The sequence below is a fragment of the Zalophus californianus genome, chromosome 7 (genome assembly GCF_009762305.2).
Source record: "Zalophus californianus isolate mZalCal1 chromosome 7, mZalCal1.pri.v2, whole genome shotgun sequence".
Lineage (NCBI taxonomy): Eukaryota > Metazoa > Chordata > Mammalia > Carnivora > Otariidae > Zalophus > Zalophus californianus.
The window spans coordinates 78501665-78524851 of record NC_045601.1 but is presented as its reverse complement, the minus strand read 5'-3'; the positions used below and the strand labels follow the sequence as shown (position 1 = coordinate 78524851).

At 37.7% G+C, this 23187-nt stretch overlaps 1 protein-coding gene across 7 annotated transcripts in view; it reads right to left on the bottom strand.

The window, feature by feature from the left end:
* The window catches only part of HMGN3 (high mobility group nucleosomal binding domain 3), a 30949-nt gene that overhangs the window by 5450 nt on the left and 2312 nt on the right, over nt 1-23187 (bottom strand). For 6 of the 7 annotated variants that reach the window (XM_027603649.2, XM_027603650.2, XM_027603648.2 and 3 more), the window contains exons 2-3: nt 6635-6685; nt 11-40 (exon numbers count right to left, since the gene is read on the bottom strand). In XM_027603649.2, coding sequence (XP_027459450.1) covers nt 11-40; nt 6635-6685 — 81 coding nt within the window. The remainder of the gene's footprint in view (nt 1-10; nt 41-6634; nt 6686-23187) is intronic. The other variant, XM_027603651.2, reaches the window with a different exon arrangement.

Sequence of the window (23187 nt, the reverse complement as noted above, 5' to 3'; positions counted from 1 at the left end):
ATGTACTCACCGCGGACAATCTGGCAGACCGTCTGGTGGGCTACAAAGGAAATAAAAAAAATATGTATTCGTATTATATCCAACCAAGTTGGTTTTTAAAAATTCATTCCTGATATCTGACTTTGTTGAAAGACTATAATGGTATGGCTCCAATTACCCTCTCCAGGTGGGCACTTCAAGTGCCCTGGATACCACAATACTCAAGAGGAAGTTTCCTAAAGATGTGTAGACACACTGTTCAAAGAAATGGCCTCTCCTAACTAAGGGCAAGAAAAAGAAAGGAAGATTAATTTAGGTTCTGACCCATAATCTCCTTTTGTGATAAAACGAACAATAGGAGCATTGAGGAGCTATTTAAGAACTAGTTCCAGTCTGACTCTTGCTCCTTACAAACAGAACTAAAACCTACACATTAATACAAAAAAAAAAGACGTATATAACTGGGTAGAAACAAAAGTAGGAGTTCTCTGACTTGTTACTATGCTAGAAAGGAGAATGATGATAAATCTTAGGCAGTTAACAAGAAAGACTTCCTTTTACTTGTAACAGGTATTTATATTTATCTGCTAAACGCATATGTTAAAGATTTAAACAGAGTAAAAAGCCCACTAATCTTTTTTTGATAAAGATTTTTAAAAATTTATTCATTTGAGAGAGAGAGACAGAATGAGCGAGAGCACGAGCAGGGGGGAGGGTCAGGGGGAGAAGGAGCAGCAGACTCCCGGCTGAGCAGATGTGGGGCTCCATGCCAGGACCCTGAGATCATGACCTGAGCCGAAGGCAGATGCTTAACGACTGAGCCACCCAGGTGCCCCCAAAATTCACTCATCTTTTCTTTTAATTTGGATGTTTAGAAAATTTAGAAAAACTGGATTGAGATTGGTATTTTTCAGGAAATCTTTTCTCTTCGAGGACAGTACAAATTAAGCAAATGAGACTGCAAAGAAAATTTAAAATAGCCAAACTGTTGTAGGCATTTCAGAAAGAAGCACACAGAACTGATATTCTACTTACCATCAGCAAAAGATGGCTCCCCAAGGGATTTCACATTCTGAAAGTACAACTGCCTTTCTTTAAGTGTTCCAGAAATAAATACTCCATACTTTTTGTCTGTTGTACTCACTGCCCTGTCTCTGGCAGAACACAGTGTATGTTCCACCTAACATACAGTAGATTCTCAAAAGGATGTGCTGAAAAAATGAACTTGATCTTTTCCCTAATTCTTGCTGCCTTATGCAGACTTTGCCTCATTACGATAGCTTAAATGTTTCAAATAATTGTTTTAAGGGGGTCAGCAAAAATGGTCAGTAGGAACGCGTGCCACGACTGCAAGGAATTATGGAATTCTTGAAGCCGTGCTAAGGTCAGTGCAGGTCAGCTGGGCAGGCCAAACTGGAAGAAATATTTCTTGCCATCTTCACATCTAAGAACTTTCTTCCTGAAAATAGCCGGAGGAAGCTGAATTCATCTTTCTTTAAACTACAGAAGGAAACGAAGGGCCAGGGCCTCCATGAATAATTTTAACCCTGGGGTCTCAGGGAAAAAAGCAGAGCTGGACTTCAGGCCAGCTAACAGAATATGCAGAGACTGGAGACGGTGCAGGTGAAGTGGTAGCTGTGATATATTCACTGCACAGGGTAAGAGGATGTACAGCTCGACGCTTAGTATGGGAGGAGTGCCTGGATCAGATGCTCCATAGGAAATACCATGGTGTCTGCTAGGATTATCACGGATGCATTCATGACAATGCACCCGTGAGTCACAGGGAACCAGAACCCAAATCCTGTGATGCCTTTCTCAGGATGGTTAACTGCAATGAACTGGATATCACCAAAGAAAAGACAACATTAGCAATTGAACCAGCCAGCAAGTAACTTGTGCTTCTTCAAAACGTTCTTGGAGCATCCACTAATTACCAAACAGAGCTCAGCTTTGATGCTTCTGTATGGCCTCAAGAACTACCCCACCCTCTCCCAGGTGAAGCCCTGCTGGTAGAAGAGTGCTCAGAAAGAGACACTCTGAGAGAAAAAATGGCCACCTCTATGCTCAAGAGGGGTGAACGGACCTTATCTGAATCCCTCTCCAGCTGCTGTCAACGTATGTACGGCACTGGCCTTACCTCACTGTTCACCTCATCTGTCTCACGTCTGTACCCCTACTGCACAAGACCCTCTTCTCTGGCAGTTCTGTAGCTCCAGTGCCCAGTAGGGGCCCTCCCTGAATGCTGAGGTGAGCAGAATGCATAAGCACCAGAAATGTGTAGTAGTGGGAACTTGAGGGGAGCTGTGCCGAGACCACTGCTCAGCTACTGTCCAGGAAGGGATCTGAAAAGAGGCCAAATACACTTAACTACTACTTACAACTGCCTTCCTATCCACCAAGTAGTGGTCGTGAGTAAAATCTCATAGAAGTGAGGCCAAATCATGTGAAGAATTTCCCAACTCTGGTGCTGCAGTTCCTTTCATCTCCATGTGAACCCCTGAGCGTACCGAAGAGGCAGACGTCAGAGACTGCTTTGGGATTTCCAGAGATACTCCAACCCCAAGCAAGCACTATTCTGCGGGGCCCAAAAGCCGTTCTGATCCAGAGGACTCCCTGTTTTTTTAATTCAGGCCCAGTACAAGAGTTTCAAAATAACAAGCCTAGGAAATTAATGCAAAAACAAGGTCTGCCTCTCCAGGCTGTCGAAACCAACCGTCTCTAAAAAGCACATCTTTTACTGTAAAATCATCTCATGACTTTCTGTCTAAAATTTACCGGCTCTTCTTTCTATGCTATTTAAAAAGGACTTTTCTCAAATTTCCCTTTCCAGTGACCATCATAAGAGATTTTCTTTTTCACTGCAAACAGTGGAGGCTGAGATGGACCTTGCACTCACAGGCAGCAGCTTATGCATGCAAGTTTGTTCACCTTCCTGGAAGCTTCCATCAGCTTGCACAGCCTTAAAATCTATAAATGACCGGGCTGTATTTATTGGCTATAACATGGACGAGACTGCCAGTTTTTCCTCCTTAAAGCACTAGCATTTTAAGTATTCATTTGAGACTCGGACCGTTGGGCAGGACAACTATGGAAAAAAAAAAGTAAGAATTTCTTTCAATTTGTTGACTGACTCCTTGGGAGAAGTGGCCACCAAAAGAGTGGTTCTCAGAGGAGGAAAGAAGACTTTCAGAATGACACATCACCAAGAATTACAGAGACAAGATATGGGAGGGTTTGTCACTGCCGTGTATAGGGGCTGGGCACAATGAAATTTTTTAATAAGCATTTGAGTAACTGATCACTCCCTGGGTTGGAGCAAATTCTGGTGAAGGCTACTCTGAAAGACACAGAGTCTTTTACTTTAGCATCCTGGTTGTAAAAGAACATGGAAGTCTAATTTCACTACAACTAAGTTCACTGGGATAGCTGGATTCAAGTAGAATCACTGGACTTTGCTGAATACTGCTTGAAACATATGGGCCCATTCCAATGGGATTTGGAAGTATGTTTATCTTTATAAGATTTCTTAATGCTCCTAAGCCTGACCATGTACAGATCTTCCTCAACTTCCAATGGAGTTACATCCTCATAAACCCATCGTAAGTTGAGAATGCATTTAATACACCCAACCTACCAAACATCATAGCTTAGTCTAGCCTCCCTTAAATGTGCCCAGAACATGTATATTAGCCTACAGTTGGGCAAAGTTATCTAACACAAAGCCTGTTTTATAATAAAGTATCGAATATCCCATGTAATTTATTGAATACTATCCTGAAAGTGAAAAACAGAATGGCTGTCTAGGTACAGAAGGGTTGTACACGCATGGGTTGTTGACCCTCGCGATCATAGGGCTGCCTGGGAGCTGCGGCTCACAGCCACTGCCCAGCATCACAGGGGAACATCATACCACATAAAGATAGCCTGGGAAAAGAGCAAAACCGAAAGCATGGTTTCTACTGAATGAGTATTGCTTTCGCACCACAGTAAAGCCAAAGAATTGTTAAGTCAGACCATCACAAGTCAGGGACCATGTGTACTCGAAGGCAAAGCCAGAAGTCAAGTTGCTTTTAATTTCAAAAGACGAATGAGGAGCCAAATAGAAATTACCTTTTTGGAAAACTGGGAAGTGGGGAAAGATGGATATCAGAGCCTTGGCTGGGGAAATGCAGAGGACAGAAAAATGGCACTGGATAACCAGATTTATGATTACCACAAAAGTGGCATGAGGACAGAGGATTTTGAGTCAGGAGACTCAGATATCTTTCCTGGTTTTGCAATACACAAGTTGCGACATCTGTGGGAAATAATGTATTTCTCTCAGGACCTTGTTTCCTCTAGTAAAGCTGGAAATAATAGTATCTGCCTGTTATCAAACATAGCATTTCCCTGATATTCATTATTCCCTTTCCTGGCTTTATTTTTCTTCATAGCAAATATCCAGTGATTTCATTTTACTCTCTTTCTCTTTCCACTAAAATGGAAGCTCCATGAAGGAAGAGATTTTGGCTTCTTTTGTTCACTGTGGAATCTGCAGAGCCTAGAACAGTGCTTGGCACATTACAGGTGCACAGTACTTTTCTGTTGAGGAATGAATGTACTCTGCCCTCATTTCAGGGTTATTGTAAGGATCAGATAAAATAATGAACATTAAAGGGCTTTGTAAACTGCCAAATGTAATGCTTTTGAACATACTGTTGTGGTCGCTTATTGTCCAAAAACTATACTCTGCACCATGCCCTTGAAATATCATGGCAGTGGAAGAGGATTTTCAAAAGAGGATCCCTCTTTGTAACTTGATACCTATTCCCCATAGTCAAGCCTGTGCATATTCAATGACAAAACTAGAAAATTCAGTCAATTCAGTGGGGGGAAAAATCAATCAATATACTGTCTGACAGTTCTTACCCTAACCCACCAGCTAAATGACTGACCTTTTCACTTTTCAAACAATTGTGTTGATGTCCTGAAGACAAATCATGAGTTTTAATCTGGTCTTGGCTTAAATGACAGGGTAAGAGTTTCTTCTAGGAACAATTTTTGTTAGCAATAATACATATAATAACATAAATTGTTAAAATAATATAAAATATATAAATAACACAAATAATTAAAATTCTGAGGCTAAAATACTATGTATAAGACAGCTTGATAAGCAAGAATCTCCTACATATATTCTGACCAGCTTGATTGCTCTGTGTAGAAGGATTGGAAAGACTGTTTACACTATCCAAGATCTATTGTGTGTAATGGTTTCTAGGTTTTCTGACTGACAGATCAATTTAAATAGCAGTTCCTAAGGAAAAATCCAAATGTGGTTTGTGTCCAAATCTAAAAATTACATTAAGATTTGTTACACTTAGCCAACTGTCCTACAAATTACATTTTGCCATTTTCAGGAAAACCCATGCATTTGTCATTTTTTGGTTGATTCTAGTGTTTGTTTAGTAACTTGACATGGGACCACAAACTTCACCTCCCAAACTGTTAGACACTGAATGCAGGAAATGATGATGGGGCCTTGGTTACAGGCAGTTTTGTTTGTTTTACTTTCAAATTAATTTAGTTATAGATTCTGTTAAAGATTTTCCATTTGGCAGAACAAATTTCCTTGTACAAGTTTTGTGGAGGGGTTCTGCTATCATGACAAACTCCTCTGAATTATTAAACCACAGTATGAATCACCCAATCAAAGAATCTATGACCAGATACTGTTTCTATCTCTCACATGACCCTTTTAGTTTATAAGCTCAAGGGTAAGAGCTGCAGTTTTTTTACACACTGTAAAGCTCTGTGCAAAAGTGAATGGCTGTCATCAGAGTTAGCATCTAATCTGCTACTTTTTCATCCATCTCCTTTTAGAAGTTCATGATATTACCACGGTGGGTAAATGCAAACATCTCTCTCCATTTCTTAGCTTTTTGGAGGTTTCTGTACTTTATTATTTTTTTTTTGAGTCCAGTTTTTTTTTAATTAACATAATGTATTATTTGTTTCAGGGGTACAAGTCTGTGAGTCATCATTCTTACCCAATTCACAGCGCTCACCGAGTCATCATTCTTACCCAATTCACAGTGCTCACCTTAGCACATACCCTTTAATACACAGTTTCTTTGAATTGTTACCTAATTAACTATCCTAAGCCCTAAGAATTTTCCTGATTAAAAAAAAACTTTAATATTTTGACATTTTGTGTGTCTTTTCACAATTTTTTTTACTTTAGAGATGACTCCTTTTAGGCAAATACTCAGCATTGAAAAAAGAAATTTATAATTCACTCATTGGAGCAGAGAATTTATTAAATCAACAGTCTTTCATTTCCTTGCTGTGAAAGGCAGACTTTGTTCTCCTTGATGAATTTACCTATTATCTCGCTCTTTGCCCAGAAGGAATTCTCAGTATCCACTTTACCAGATAGCAGGACCGACAGGTAGAAACATAAACAACACAGTAAGTGGAAAATGCCGCACCAGTGTACCCAACTGAAATTTACCTAGGCCAAGAGACACTCCACAGTGACACTTTTATCTCTGGTTTATGCGGTCTCGACAACCTTATTCAGAATTGCATTCACTCAGATGTAGACAATCCTAACAATATTAAAAAATTCCAGGTAAAATAATTAAATACAGGATGTCAAAGATACACTTACCTCCTGCTTAGTTACTTTGGATCCATCCTTGCCCTCTGTATTCTCCGGAGACTAGAAAGAAAATATTTCAATGAATTGTATTTAAAAGGGAAAGCACACGTTCGAGGCACATTTGAAAAAAACAGCTATTTCAATTCACAGGACCACATAAGTCAACAGATATTTTGTGGAGAAAAAGCAAGTTTGTAAGAGGATACATTTTACACACATGCACACGTGCGCGCACACACACACACACACACACACACAGCATTTATCTGCACAACTGCTCTAATCTTAAAACAGGAGTGGTGCAAGAACTGATATGAACCCCTGTTTTTAATGTGCACTCACCCTACGTCATTTTCATTGATTTTTGATGATTAAACCACTAGTAAAAGAACAGAGACCCAGTGGCCAGAGGCAGCGGTGCCAGGAACCACCACACGTTCCAGGCACTTTGTTTCTCTAAGATGAGGGCAGGATGCTAAGAAAGCTCAGCCTGAGCACAAAAGCGTATTTTTGTCCCATACTCGCCTCGCTTTGATTTCTAGCCCGCTTCTTGATATGACTTGACAAATATGTCATGGATTATTATTCTTTCATTATCAACTCCAGCATCTCTACCGAACTCCCAGCCTTGGCCGGACAGCCCAACGCCCTGCCACCCCAGCTGATTTGCTTCCTGATTTTGACCCACCCCCTGAGGCAGCACCTGTCACCCTGGTGACAGCTCAAACCTGACTCCTTTATGTGAATACAACAGTGCATACAACTGAAGGAAAAATATCATTAGATGTAGGTGACACACTGCAGATCCCAATATATTTTTATTGGCTAAAGGCAGTAAATAAGATGAAAACGATTAAGCTAATTAGAAAATTAAACTATTTCATACATTTTAAAACCATATAAATGTGGAAGGTGATTACCCAATCTCTATGACAGGTGAGCAGAAGATAATGAATAGAGTTTCTAAGAGAAAAAATACAAATAGCAAACTGACATTTGGCATACTGCTTGGCTTGAGCAAAATGAAAGGGCTATGCGGTAATGCCTCATCTGATAAAATGAGGAAAAAATTTTAAAGATAATAAAACCCACTGTTTGGTGGGCCTGGTGACACTGTAAATTAATATGATATTTTTAAAGAACAAACGGGCAATCTGAGAAAGACACACAGGACTAATCATATAATGATCCAGTAATTCCAGTTTTGGAACCAGGACTCAAAGACAGACTGTAAAAATACTGTTTTAGTTGTACTGTTTTTAATAGGGAGTAACTGGAAACCACTCACATGATTAGTAAATAATAGAGAAATATTTAAGTAAACTATGTAATTATTAATGCAATGGGATTAAAAATAGGCTGTGTGAATACATAGAAAGTCCACATAAGACAATGCTAAGTTAAAAAAAAAACAGGCTATAAAATAACCTGTAAAACATAGATCAGAGGTAGATAAAGTCTTTTAGAAAGTCAAAAGCTTTTCTTCAAGGCAGATGACCTAGTAAACCTTCAGTTCTCTCTGAGCCTGTCCACAGCCTCTCTCTCCACAGTCTGTCGGCTCACCTCTCTCCAGAGCCTCGCATGTGCATGGAGTTCTTTTCTTTTCTCCCTCCCTCCCTCCCTTTCTGATTTATTTATTTATTTGAAAGAGAGAGCACGCACACGCCTGCACAAGCAAGGGGAGGAGCAGAGGGAGACGGAGACATGCATGGAGTTCTGTTCTTTTCTCTTTTCTTTTCTTTCTCTCTTCCTTCAAGAATTATTTATTTATTTGAAAGAGTGAGAGAGAGAGAGAGAGAGAGAGCGCGCGCCCGCGCGCCCGCACAGCAAGGGGAGGAGCAGAGGGAGATGGAGACATGTATGGAGTTCTGTTCTTTTTTCTTTTCTTCCGTCCTTCCTTCCCTCCCTCCTTCCTTCCTTCCTTCTTTCCTTCCAGATTTATTTGAGAGAGAGAGCGCACGTACACCCACACAAGCGAGGGGAGGAGCAGAGGGAGATGGAGACAAGCAGACTCCCGGCTGAGCAGGGAGCTGGAGGCAGGACTCGATCTCACGCCCCAAGGATCATGACCTGAGCCAAAACCAAGAGTGAGACACTTAATCAACCGAGCTGCCCAGGCGCTTCTCATGGAGTTCTTGTTTCCCAAATGAACCAACCATTTTCCCCTCTTCCCTGATACCTTCTCTATCATGAAGGGAAACAGAGCTTCTCTTTTCTGTTCCCCACTCTCTTGCACAGGAATTTCTAATTCACAGATCTTGCTGTATCAGCCGGCCAAGTTGGAGAGAGCAAAACCTTACAAAGTGTGAGCGTCTGAAGAGTCCATACGTGGACCATTTGAATTTGCTCAATTCTATGCTACAAACTCGACCCTCTGACCACAAATGAGATCCTCTGTCAAGAAGCACTGGGCTCTCATTCACACCTGTTAGGCCAGTTGGTACCCCAGTTCAATCTGGGGTACCCCCACCTGTAACTGGTAGGCATTTAAAGAAGTAGCACACAGTTATTCTGATGTTAACTGACGTTAAAAAAGTTAAAAAGGGATGTTAATGACATAATTTCCAATATTCTATGCAGTGCATTACTGACAGCAATATGATTGGGAGATCACTTTCTAAACACTGACCTAAGTCAAATGCAAATAACTGGAAAAAAAAAAAAAGAAACCTGGAAAGACGCCACACACACAAAAAAACAGGTATAACTGAAAATGTTAATGGCTTCAGATGAATGAATATAAGAGTGGAAATGTGAAGAGTTACAACTCAAGGCAAAGCTGGTTTCTCTGGCAATCTCGCCATAAGGGCTTTCTATTAACAAGCACATAACAAATTTAGAAACAAGCCAAACGATCTTTACCCTGGGATCAGTGTGGTACTGTAGCATGAATGCAGGTCAGGACAAGGGCTTGAATGCTGGCTCTCTACCTAGAGTCTCTTCATCCGTGAATGACAGATGATAATGACATTGAACTCCCAAGCATCATGCTTAAGACCAAGCGAGATGTTAGAGCATTTCATAGATGGTGAATAGTTATACAGATGTTATGCAACGAGATATGTATCTTAATGAGTCTTTAAATTACCAAATGTCAAATTATATTCAAAAGAACCTTAAAGGTGAACACATCCAGATTCCCTGTAACCTTGTCATCTGTTTTTGAACAGGGTAACACGGAGTAATTTCAGAAGGACTTACCATTTCAGACTGTCTTACCACACACCCTGTCCACCTTTAACACTTAGCCATGAGGCTGGGGACAAGAAGGAGGGTATGGTACGAAGGGACTGAACAGAAGCCCAAAGTTTTTGTCCCAAGAGATTGTGAGGAATAAAGATAAAGGGGGAAATGGGGATTGGGGGTGTACACTGATGATCTCAGACGTACTTCAACCTTCTAGTGGGCTGATGGGAAGGATGAGGTGAGTGTGAGGAATTCCAATGCAGAAGGGTTCTCGTCTCACTTCCAAGGACAGAGCAGGCTTGTGCTAATCCAGTTTGAATCCAGATTGGTCAAGAGGGTAGAGAACCACAGTCAAACAAAAAGGTCTCATTCACATATGTGAGGGTACTTCAGTACCCGAGTGGCAAGGGTAGTGAACTGAGAGCCAGGAGGGGGGTGGAAGACAAACATGGTGGCCAGATGGAAGGCACAGCAGGGATTCTAGAAGTTTGGAGTACCACTGAGAGCTGATCTGAGGGCAAGTCAGCAGGAAGGTGGATCACTGAACACCTGGTGACCAGATGGGGACAGAGAATCGGCCAAGAAGGCACGAACTTTGGCAAAAATCAATAGGTAGTTGAACTTGTTGAACAGATTCTGAAAATAAAAGTAGGCTCATTGAAATAAAAAAGAAAAAAACCCTCAAAACATAAGCTCTGGACCAGGGACAGAAGAAATAATAAACTATCATAGACTGCTGAGTGAGTAGCTCAGCGTGCAACAAAGAGCAATAAAGTAATGAACACTATGCAAGAGAGGTTAGCAGACACGGTTAATTGAGAAGCTCCACATATACCTAACAGACAGTTCAGAAGCCAGGAACAGAGGTACTAGTAGGAAGGCAAAGACATGGTGGCTGAGAATTTTCCCAAACTGAAGTCATGAGTCTCTAGATTGAAAGCTTACACCAAGGAACAAACTGGAAACAAAACAAATAAATACAATGAAACATGAAGTAGTAAAACTATAGCAAAGTGAGAAAAATCTTAGAAATTATCAGAGTTAAAAGATGAATTATCTACAAAGAATTACTTCTCACCAGCAACTACAAATGTAAGAAATATGGAGTAATGTTCAGGTAGTTGATGGTAACTATCAACCTAGAACCTTATACCCAGCTATCATTTAAGAATGAAGGAAAAATAAAGATATCTCAGAATACAGATACTTAAGACAGTTAAGCATCAACAGAACCTTCCTTTCAATAAGGACCTGTTACTAATGGATCAAATTTCGCAATTATAAAAATGAATTCAGATGGAAGCAAAGTATATATGAATTAAGTATGAAATACTGGTAAATCTAATTATCTATTACTTGTAGATAATAATACCTATTTTTTTTTTTTGCATTTAAAAAAGTTTCAATAGAAATCCTAGACCAGTGCTGTCCTACAGAAATATAACATGTAATTCCAGATTTTCTAATAGCCACATTAAAAAAGTGTGAAGAAACAGATGAAATTAAGTTTAATATGTAACTGGATCTATCTAAAATTGTATCATTTCAATGTGTTACCAATTTACAAATTATTGAGGTAGTTTACAAAGCTTTCTGATACTAAATCTTCAAAATGCAGCATGTACTTTACACTTAACATAAGCACATCTCCACTCAAACGCTAGGTTTTCACCAGAGTACCTGATCTATATTTAGAGTTCATAAAGTTTATAGTAGCTTCACATATCCAGGTTGTTCCAAACGTATTTAAATTTTTTCAGTAACTTAATCTAATACAAGTTTTTGAATTTAAATTGATCAAAATTGAAATTTAAAAAATTCAGCTCATTCTTTTTTTTAAAAGAGTGCTTAACTGCCTCATGTAGCTAGTGGCTACCATACTGAACAGCATAGTTCTAGACCATAATAACCACAAAAAATGAGAGCAGAATGAATAGATGAGAAGTTAAAGCATGCTAGAGTCCTGGTTTTGTTCTGAGGGTGATACAGACACAGAATCATTTTAGACTTTGTTAAAATTTAAAGATAGTCCTTAAAATTTTTTTTTGATAGTCCTTAAAATTTTTAACATAAGGAACAGAATCTATAAACTTCCAAATCAGGAGGAGTGGAATGAAGCACATTTTAACAAAAAACTGAGGAAAGAAAAGGACAAATAATAAATAAAAACCATAAAATAAGTCCTTAGAAAAAGTCCAAATACATTAGTAATCACAATATACCTAAACAAATTATACTCATCCATTTTAATGTCAAGTGACAGAAGGAGAAAAACAAAAAAAATATATGTATATGATTCCACTTTTACAAATTTTAAAACATGCACAAATCAATATTAAGGATTTATATATGACACACAGATCATAAAAGTATAAAATCATGGACTGGAAGGATACACAACAAATTCATGATAATGGAGGCTGATAAGGGATGGGAACCAAGGGGATGTTTCTAAAGAAAGTTCAACTTTATCTGTAACATGTTATTTTATTTAAAAAATATCTGAAGCAAAATGATAACATTAAAATTTGTGAAATTTGAGAGGTGGGTAAGTGAATATGTTATATTATTTTCTGGATTTTTCTGTATTTAAATTTTTTCCAAATAAAAATATTAGCAATGTTGAGGGAAAAAAAGACTAGAAGCAAACTTGTTCCATTAAGTCTAGTTTAACCGTGCCCTAACACAAATTCATGACTAGGCTTATCCACAGCATTTTCTGCACTTCTTAAATGACTTATAAATCTGGTTTATATACTGCCTCTTTCTTCTCTGTTCAAGACATATTCATAATTGCTTCAACTGGGTTCATAGGAAGGCACTGGAGTGGGCAAGATGGTAAGCCAAGAGCAAGACCCCATGAATGTGAACGCTCCTTGGGCTAGTGTAGGAGGAGAGCTGACGGGAAGGACGGATTCCTTCAGTAGCTGACCAACTGTACCATCCCCATTCTTTCCCTACACAGACATGCCTGAGCCCTGCACATGAGGACACAAAAAATGCACTAAGGGGACACAACCATTCTCCTGAAGACTAAACAAACCAGCAGTCCTTATCAGGAAACCAAGAAAAGAAACTTGGAATTTTTATTGCACAGATGATCCATAAGGAATTAACAGGAAAAACTGCCTGATTGTCTTCCAGTAAAGAGCAGTTACCACCAAATAGAGGGGCACCAGGGTAGTGGTGGTGATACACCAGATTTTCTCCGTCCAAACTCAGGAAGATATCAGAGAAGATGGGAAAATCCTTCAAGAGTTGTTTGGGAACAATTCAAATGGCATGAGCCTGTGGATTATCAGTGCGGAGAAAGACACTGACTGTGTGGCCGACAGCTGGGACGTGTAAGGCTAGTACCTGGCTTGCGCCATCGTTCTAAGCCACACAAGACAAGAAAGGGGAAGGCTCAGGATTCTTAGCAACAAGTGCAGGGTCTTATATTAAAGATCCAAAAATTCTTTATTGGTAAGTGTCAGCCCTTAGAGATTTTCTTCTAAGGTTTTAAGTGACAAGGGATATTGCTTTGTAAGTTAAGTGAATTACTTGAGAGCCTAGAGTATCTATGAAATTCAAGTAACCATTTTCCAGCAGCCAAAGAACAAATCCATTGTCAACTCCTGGGTAGTCCATGCTAATGTGGGAAAGCTGGGAGCAGATATAACAAAGCAAAGAAACCAATAAATACTTCTTTTAACCTGGGGAATGTATTACTTTGAGGTGATTCTTCTCTAACTTGCTGCCCAATATTTTTTTAAGCCTCTTTATTATTATTTAAAATTTCTTTAAAAATTAATTTACATTTCCTGTTACAAACCCAAGGCTGGAGAAAAGAAGCAGTCTAAGAGTGAGCTGGTTAGCAGAGGAAATATCCAAATAACCCACCCAGAGAAACGTGCATATAACAAACTCTGCTGCTCTTCTGCTAAAATGAATATATAACTCAACTATTTGATTAACACAGTGTTAATTTTCCCCCCAAATGGGGGCACTGCCCATGAAATTCTTTTTTACACAAACAGGGGGAGTGGGAGAGGGAGAAGCAGGCCTCCCGCGGAGCAGGGAGCCCGATGCAGGGCTCGATCCAGGACCGTGGGATCATGACCTGAGCCGAAGGCAGACACTTAATGACTGAGCCACCCAGGCACCCCTACCCATGAAATTCTTGAGGTTTTCTAAATAACAGGTAGTTCTCTTAAATTCAAATATTCCATGACACATGAACCGGACACATGAAACAGACACATTTAAATTTTTATTTAAGCCACCTGGATCGTTATTTAACATTAGCACGGTTGTTTTTCATTCATTCTGTAGGTCTGTGTTTGGGATCCTCCAACACTGCATAACTTTTTTTAAGATAATCTTTAAAAACCCAATACTTAGAATTGAGAGATCACGTTAAGAGGGTTAATAATCAAACTAATGTTAAATTTCTCTGCTACCTCCTTCCTTGCTTATGTCTATTAATTTCATCAACTTCTATAAACCCAAATTCATTTACTGAGGTCACGTCAGGCTAGTATGTCTTCCCAAAATGTTATTTTGTTGTTAGAGATAAAAGTAATTGAGTTAAAAACGCTGTTGTAAAAGACTGGATGAACTGAAATAAATAGAAACTACCTTTTTTTTTTCCTGAGGGATACCTTTAGGGAAAATACCTCACATTGTAATCAGGTATAAAAGATAACAAAAAGTAAAAGAAAAAGCCATGTTCTAGGATGTTCGGTGAAATTTTATTAGCGTAAATATATATAATGCAATAATGGAAGTTTATCCTTAATATGAAATAAACAACCTTAAACATTTCACACATCTCTTTGGTCTGAATCGTCTCTTCCACCTGAGTTACGTTTTTCGTGTGAGTGGTTTTGTACAGATGGGAAAGCACCTGGCTGAAGTCAGAAGCCTGAATTCCGGTCTGGCTCACATCTCACTTCCCTCTGCCCAAGTTTCTTCACAAGTACAACTGAAAGATGATGGGCCTGAAGATCTCATCTTCCTGACTTACTTAGCTGCCCGTGTACTTATTAATCACACTGCAGAAGGGTCACTGTGTATATTATAGGGATGCCTATAGGTACTGGGGTCTTGGAAAAGGACAAAACAATGGATCCTAAATAATAATAATAAATAATGTACATATTGCAGTTACGTGCAAGGCAATGATCTAAATGTTTTAATCCTCACCACAATCCTGTGAAGTTGGTAAAGTAGCATGATGTCCGTTTTATAAATGAGGAATTGAGATCAGGAGGTTAAGTAATTTACTCAAGATTACCTAGCTGGTAATCTTGCCAGTAAGGGAAGACCTAGGATTCAGGCTGGCTCAGAGTTCATTCTCTTAAGCACTACACCTCTCAGAGTGGTTTGTGTTAGTTTTCTGAATTTCAAAATTGGGTGCAGATCTAGGATGCCAGAAGAGCAAAAGGTTTCCAGATTGGGAAATATTTTAACCTGTAGATCAAGAGGAAGAGCATATAATATGTAGTGGAATGTTTCCTATCCCACCTCACTGGTGAGCTTCTTGGAATAATAATAAACAATTCCCCATTAAAAATACTATATGTTGAGATGCACAAAAAGTACCATTCTGGGTTTCTGAATGGTCACATAGATAAAAGCATTTTCACCTTACTATTAAAACTAAAGACAAAACACCAAATCGTTTCTATCAGTTTTTATAGCGCTTGACATTTTTCAATGACTTTTACTTGTTGTATTTGGTCCTCTCAATAGCGTAGGAATATACATGGGTGACCTTAATTAACATTCCCATTTTACAACAGACAAAGAATAAAAGTTCAAAGAGGTCAGGTGACTTTCTCCTGGTAAAGAGGAGGCGGAGTCCACACTAGATCCAAGTTTTCCAACTTTTATACCAGGGATCTTTCCAGATGGTTACTCCGTTTTCCTATTTGCCCAGATATGAATTAATTTCTAGCAAATGGTAAACACAGTTATGATGTTCCTTGCATTTTTGCAAAACTGATATTCAGCGAGGTCTGATGTGATTGACATGTGACCACAAAAAGGGGGATAAAAAAATTAAAAATTGTAATTAAGAGGAGGTAAAGGAAAGCAATGAGAAGTAGAAAGAATATAGTTTTTAAAAATGTGTTCTATGGAACACATATAGAACTTCAGAAGGAGTCTTCAAAGTTCACATTTTGATTACCTCAAATCTTTGGTATGCTTATCTCCCACATACACCATGATTAACACTCATGACTTCCCACAAAGTAGAATTTAACTAATTCTGTCCAGTATTGTAAAAAAAAAAACACAGCTTATACCCAAAAAGAAAAAGAAAGAAAGAGAAACAGAGAAAATAAAAACAAATAAGAAACCCAACACCTCTCAGGGTAGACTTTGTATTTACCTTTGTATGGGGTCAGAATAATCAAAATACACTTTTAAAATAGAATCACCTTACAGTATACCTCTTAAAAATAACTTTTGTAATTAAACATTAATTTGGTAATCCAGAACCTAAAATAAATTCGGTCCTAGGTCCAAAAGGTTTTCTAAATTATAAAGCTTTTATTCTTATTCTTATTTGAAGAGTTCTAAAAACAAAACCACCTGCTCACTTTTTTTTAAATCCAATGACTAAGTAATGGTAACATAATATTTACATTACAACCTCTCAATATATTGTATACTATGCCAGGGTACTTATGTGTTTCTGATCACAGGGGAGTATCCCTGTTATTCTCTATAGAACAAATTAATGAAGACAATATATCTTGGAAATAGTAAATCCAGCAGTTTATGGTAACTGGAGAAAATAACTGAGTCTTAGACTCTCGATACTCAAAGATATCAATACTTGGGTGAGGACACCGTGCACGTACGTATTTTGTATATGACCCTACGATCTATTAGTTAACTGAAAGACCCAGAAGGCTTCATGGTAATGTGCCTCTCCAATGGAGCAGATGCCTGGACCCTGAGACCAACCTTAGGGCATGATCACAGATAATGATGACTTGTTGGGTATCTTGGACTGGAATCTAGAAAAAAAAGGCATCAGCCTAGGTCTTAATAAAGACAACATTTAATCAAATGAACACTCACGTATTTATATAACTCTTGATTCTTCCTTGTTTCATTCACTGGGCATTTTAGTTTAAGTAAAAATACATGAGGTTCTCAGAAATAAACATTTATGGAAAGTACTGTGGTGTAATAGTTAAGAGCAAAATTCCTGGGTAAAAGAGGTTGGCTTAGAATCCCTGGTTCTATTACCTCCTCGCTGCGTGACCTGCGGGGAATTCCTTCATCTTACCAAATCCTTATATTCTCTTGTGTGTATGAGAAAGGCTATAGGGCTCGGCAGTTAAAAAGCACAGGCTCTGGAGCCAGACTGCCAGGACTGCAGTCCCGGCTGGGCCAGTTCTTATCACTGGGGCCTTCTTTAAGATGGCAGTTTGAAGAGTACATATACCTTACTGCGTGGGTGGTGGGAGGATTCCGTCCGTTAATGCAAAGTGCTCAGACGGTGCCTGAGTTACAGGAAGCCATCTAAATGTTATTTATCGTGGCTGTCATTATCTATCTGTGAGATGAGAATAGCCTCATATAACTGTTGTGAGGATAAAACATGAAATAATATGAAATTACACCATAATACTTCCCATAATGTTTGTTCCCAATAGCTTCACATACATGGTTTAAAATAAGATGCCTCATGAACATAAAGCATATAATAGCTAAGGTCTGGTATATCGAGGCATTCAATAAATGGTAGCTATTTAAATTTTAATAGTAATAAATATATTTATATGTTGTTACTGATAGGTTTCCCTTAAAGGATTAAATTTTGCAACCAATTTTGAAATTTAAAACCGTTTTTCCTGTTTCCCTACTTCTGAATATGTATATCATTTACTTTACATGTGATCAAATATGTATTTGCCTTTGGCACGTCTAAATGGCCCTGTTCTGGATGTGTCCACGAGATATAATAATACAGGACTCAAGGAACCAATACTTGATGTGACTGAACTCTTCTAAGAAGACAGTGAAATGGGCAAAAAATAAGCAGCCAGTGAAAAAGGGATTCAACATTTTGATTTGGTTTGTTATCTTCAACACTGATTTTTAAATTACTCAGGAGACTGACATCATATTTCAACATACTAGGTACTGTGAAAGCCGACAGCTAAAATGGTGTTTATTTCAGTCACCATTTCCAAATTGTACCCTGCAGGAAAGTGGAATATATTTAACTTTGGGTGTAAACAAAAGCAGTGTTTTAGGTGGAAAATACAGGAAAAGAAGATCACTTGATAACTGATCTGCCAAGGGAATTTTAATGTTATATGGAGATATTTTTAAACATATTTTTTTCTTTGAGGAAAACCAACCATGTAAAAATGCACCAGGTTAAAGCTTATGTTCCTTCAAAAACACTGCATTTGGTATCTGTGTGTTGGAACACCTACTTCTAGAACTGCAGTTAATTAAACACGCAGGGTGAGATCTACCCGCTCCCTATCCACTGTGTGTGCCATTTGTCCTCCTACAAAATGGAAGCATGGGGCTTATCATAAGCCTATTTCACTGTGGTTCTCTGAATAACTGAAAATATCATTTTTGCAATAATGAACATCCACTGACTGTTTTACACACACCAGGTGCTATGCTAAGTACTTTGCATTCACCATCTCATTTAATTCCCCCAATAACCCAATGAGGTAGAACATATTTGTATCCCTGTTTTACAGACAAGAAAACTGAGTCTTAGAGAATTGGGAATTTCAAAGTTTAGGAAGAAGTGAAGCAATGTCCTCTAAATCATACAGCTAGTAAACAGTACATGTCAGAACCATACCAGGCTACCTCCTCACCACATATATGAAATAATTCAACTTACTCCTTTCTTCCCTTGAAAATGATTCACTCATGCACTTGTTCAGCAAATAGTTCTACTACCTGCACTAGGGGCATGGGATATTAGAACCATCAGAACCACCTCATGGTCAAGTCAAATTAGGAAGATTACAAAGTTAATTCCAAATTAGGTAATTAAATAACGTGTGCTAATTTAGAAACATGGTGCTTGTCAGACAACCACCATTAAAATACAAGAGGGTGGTTAAAAAAAGGCATAAAGGCCATGAAGTCACTTAATATTTACTAATGAGGGAGGGCAGTTACTGCACACAATGTAATCTCAACTGCTAACAGGACTTGAATTTAACTTCCTTATACTTCAAAGAAAGCAAGACTTCACAGAAAAGACCAATGACAGATCTCCTGTAATAAACTAGCACTGATCCTCCTGAGATTTAAAAAAAAAAAAAAAAAAAAGCTATAACCTCCAGCCCTTTTAACTAAACAACTTCTTGTCAGTGTTTTTTCTTCGGATTTGTGGTCTGGCTAAACCTTTGAACTCTCATAGCCTTTCTTGTGGCTCATTATCATTTCTTGCCATGAATTATAAGTACTTACATGTGTATATTACCTACCCTATCAGACTAAAAGATCCTTAAAAATGAGGGCATTTACTTATTCACTTCAAAGAGGGTTGGGAAAAAACCCAGTTCACTTATTTTCCCAACATGATGGTACTCTGCATAAAGGTGATGCTCAATAAATGTTTATTTAACATGAAATAAGTGAATCAATGAATAAAATGTACAAGCCTGTCATTTTGGAGCCTTTACTCAAACATAGGTACCATATCAATATTAACTCAATTAAACTCAGCAAGCATTTATGGATAGCATACTACATGTAGTTAGGCCCTTTCATATTCATACTGGAAAACTCAAGATGGTTAAGGCGGCTATTCATCCTAAATTGATTTATAGATTCAATTCAATCCCTATTAAAATTATGGGAGGTGTTTTTGTAGAAGTTTATAAGCTGATTCTAAAATTTATATGGAAGTGCAAAGAACATAGTAGACAAAACAATTTTGAAAAAGAAGAACAAAGTAGAGGACTGATACTACCAGAATTCAGATCTTACTATAAAACCATAATAATCATGATAATGTGGTACTGACATAAGGGCAGACTTATAGACAATGGAATATAACTGAGAACCCAGAAAGAAACCTTTACATTTATGATGGAATTGGTTTTCCACAAAGGTACCTAAGCAATTTAATGGGAAAAGGATGGTCTTTTCAACAATTGGTATTGGGAAAACTGGCTATCAACATGCAAAAAAACCAACCGAACAAACAAACAAACAAAACCAACGAGAGAGGGTGAATTTAAACCCTATCTCACACTAGATACAATATTAACTCAAAGTGGATCACAGAACTAAATAATAGAGTGAAAACTATAAAACTTCTAGGAGAAAATATTTGTGACTCTGGATTAGGCAAAGATTTATTAGACGTGACGCTAAATGGATTTTATCAAAATTAAACTTCTGTTTTTCAAAAGACATCATTAAGACAAATTATTTTACAAAGTCACAGACTGGAAGAAAGTATCTACAATCCATACAGCTGATAAAGGACTTGTATTTGGAGTATTTACAGAACTCTAACAACTCAGTAAGACTAAAAACCTAGTTAAAAAATGGGCAAAAATATCTGAATAGACATTTCACCTAAGAGATACATTACGCTAGTAAGCACATGAAAAGATGCTCATTGTCATTAGTTATTATGGAAATGTAAATTAAATTTATTAGAATGGCTATAAGCATAAAAAGTGACAATACCAGGTATGAGCAAGGATGTAGAGACACTGGAACCCTCATCCAATCACTTTGGAAAACAGTTTGAAAGTTTCTTAAAATGTTAAAAACAGACTGTCATACCGCCCACCAGTTCTATGGTTAGGAAACTTCCCAAGAAAAACGAAAATATGCCCATGAAAGACTTACAGATCAATATTCACGGCATCATTATTCATAATAACTGAAAACTGGAACAATCCAAATGTCCATCCATTTGTGAAAGGATAAACAATGGAGTATCATTGGGCAACAGAAAAGAAAGTAGTACTGATGCATGCTACAGCATGTATGGATCTCAAAAACATTATGCTGAAAGAAACCAGACACAAAAGGCTGTGTACTGTTTGATTCCTTTTATGTAAAATTTCCAGAAAAGGCAAATCTATAGAGTCGGGAGATTAGTGGTTGCCTGGAGCTGGGGTGGGAGCATAGACTGGATGCAAACAACTTGAGAAACCTTTTCAGAGTGATGGAAATGGCTCAAAACTGGATTATGGTAATGTTACATAACTTTAATTTACTTAAAATTACTGATTTGCACACTTTGAATAGATGAATGGACATTATGGTAAGTAGATCATACTCAAATAAGGCCTTTTTTTTTAAACGGGTAATTGTACTCCCATCCACACTGCTTGATTGTTGCTAGAGTGTCAGTATCATTCAGCACTTGGCAATGATACTTCCAATATTTTTTACCAAATTGGCTTTAAAAAATCACATTTCCTTATTCTTAATAATATACATTTCTTTGATCTCTAGCAAAACTGAACACTTCATCTATTTGAGTTTGCTATTTTCTTATAAGGATATACATCTTTTCCATAAGGACATGTGAGACTTTTATCTTTTTAAAATAGCAAACTTTTTTCAGTGATATGTGATACAAATACTTTTTCCCAGTTTTTCGTAAGTTTTTAGATTTTGTTAACAATGGGCTTTTGTCATACTGAACTCATGAAGTCATGAAGTCACACCCATCTGTATTTTCATTTTCAGAGTCTGTCTCTGGTGTTATGACACGTGATATTCTTTTGAAACATTAATCAGAAACCTTGAATATTCTGAGTTAAGCATTGCTTGTGCCAAGCCCAGAACTACTAGGCCTCTCCATTTTAAGAGATAAAACCTAATTTCAAATTTCAAAGCTAGAGGCAGACAGCCTTTTCTTCCTTAAGCCTTTGAGTGTAAAGAGACACAAATGTTTACACCCCAAATTCATGGAAAATTGCCTCATTAGTGATGTGATACACTAGACATTTCCAATAGTTCCAGTGATGAGGTACTGGAAAAATTAAAAAAAAAAAAAAGATGTGAAAATGTGTTTGCTGTTGCTAATCATGCCAGGACCATGACTCTAGGGCTCACTGGCTGATCCCTCTTTGTAGAACATCATATCATCACATAATAACGTGACCACAGCAGGCATTCATGGCTGTCTGACCAGAACAGTCTAGAACTCAGTCACTCATGATCTCACCACCACCTGCATTCATGCATATTATCATTTTCCCTGCTATCTCACTCACTACTAAAAAGTGGTGGGTGGCCCATCACCCATTAGGTAATAAATACTGGAAACGGAACTTTTTTCAAATTGAGCAAACTCAGAAAGAGATCTAATGTTAACTAACAACTCCTTACTGTTTAGTGCATATTGCTTCAAAAAATTCTACCGGTTATAAAAAAAACCATTTGGTTTAATATAATTATCATACACAAAGACACAAAGATATAGATAAAACAAAGATATGATTAAGAAAATAAAAGATTTTATTTTATATTATATTTATAACTTATATATTATATATAATATAAAATATATATTTATAATTATGTATACTATATAAATATATATTATGTAAATATATATTTATATTTATAGGTTTTATATTAATGTGGATATTACAGCCTTTCAATTGTATAACTGAGGCCTGCTTATACTAAGATACAATCAGAAGAGGCATTCAAATGCCTGATAACAGAAAATGACTGTGTTTTTCTCTGTATATATTTGAGTCCTACCTACACTTGTAAGATCCACCCAAATTCAACCTTCTTTTCCTATCAATCCTACAGCATTTAGAATCTATACCTAAACTGTATATTCTGGAACATATATATATATATATATGTATGTATGTGTATATGCATATATAGTCTTAAGGTTACGCAAGTGCTTTGTGCCTGCTACTCTTATCATCTTCAATGAATTGAATATAAGCTCCATGAGAGCGAACTATGTATCCCCATGACATTAAAGCAGTGCTAGGATTCCAGATCTTACTCTGCAGAACAGCCTAAACAGGTGTTCATTAAATAACTTTTCTGGATTTTTGGAACAAGTTGAAAAAAGGGGGCCAAGATGGCAAAAAAGTATCGCAGGGGCACTTTTAAAAAATTTATTTTTAACGTAGAACAGGCAGTCCTTTAGTCAAGAAAAATAACGTGGAGTAGTATGTAAATGTTTTAGCAGGTGCCCCAGCTTTATAGCTCTGGAAGTGCTAGGCACAGATTGTCTTCAGGTCTTTTCTTTGCATCTAGGCAGGCTTTACCAGTAAGCTCCAGTGACCTCCAGGATTCCATGAGGCAGCTCTAAGGTGTGACTGATAGATGGGATGGCGTGGTAACTACGTTAAATTTGTGGCTGCTTCTGTCCAGGTATCAAC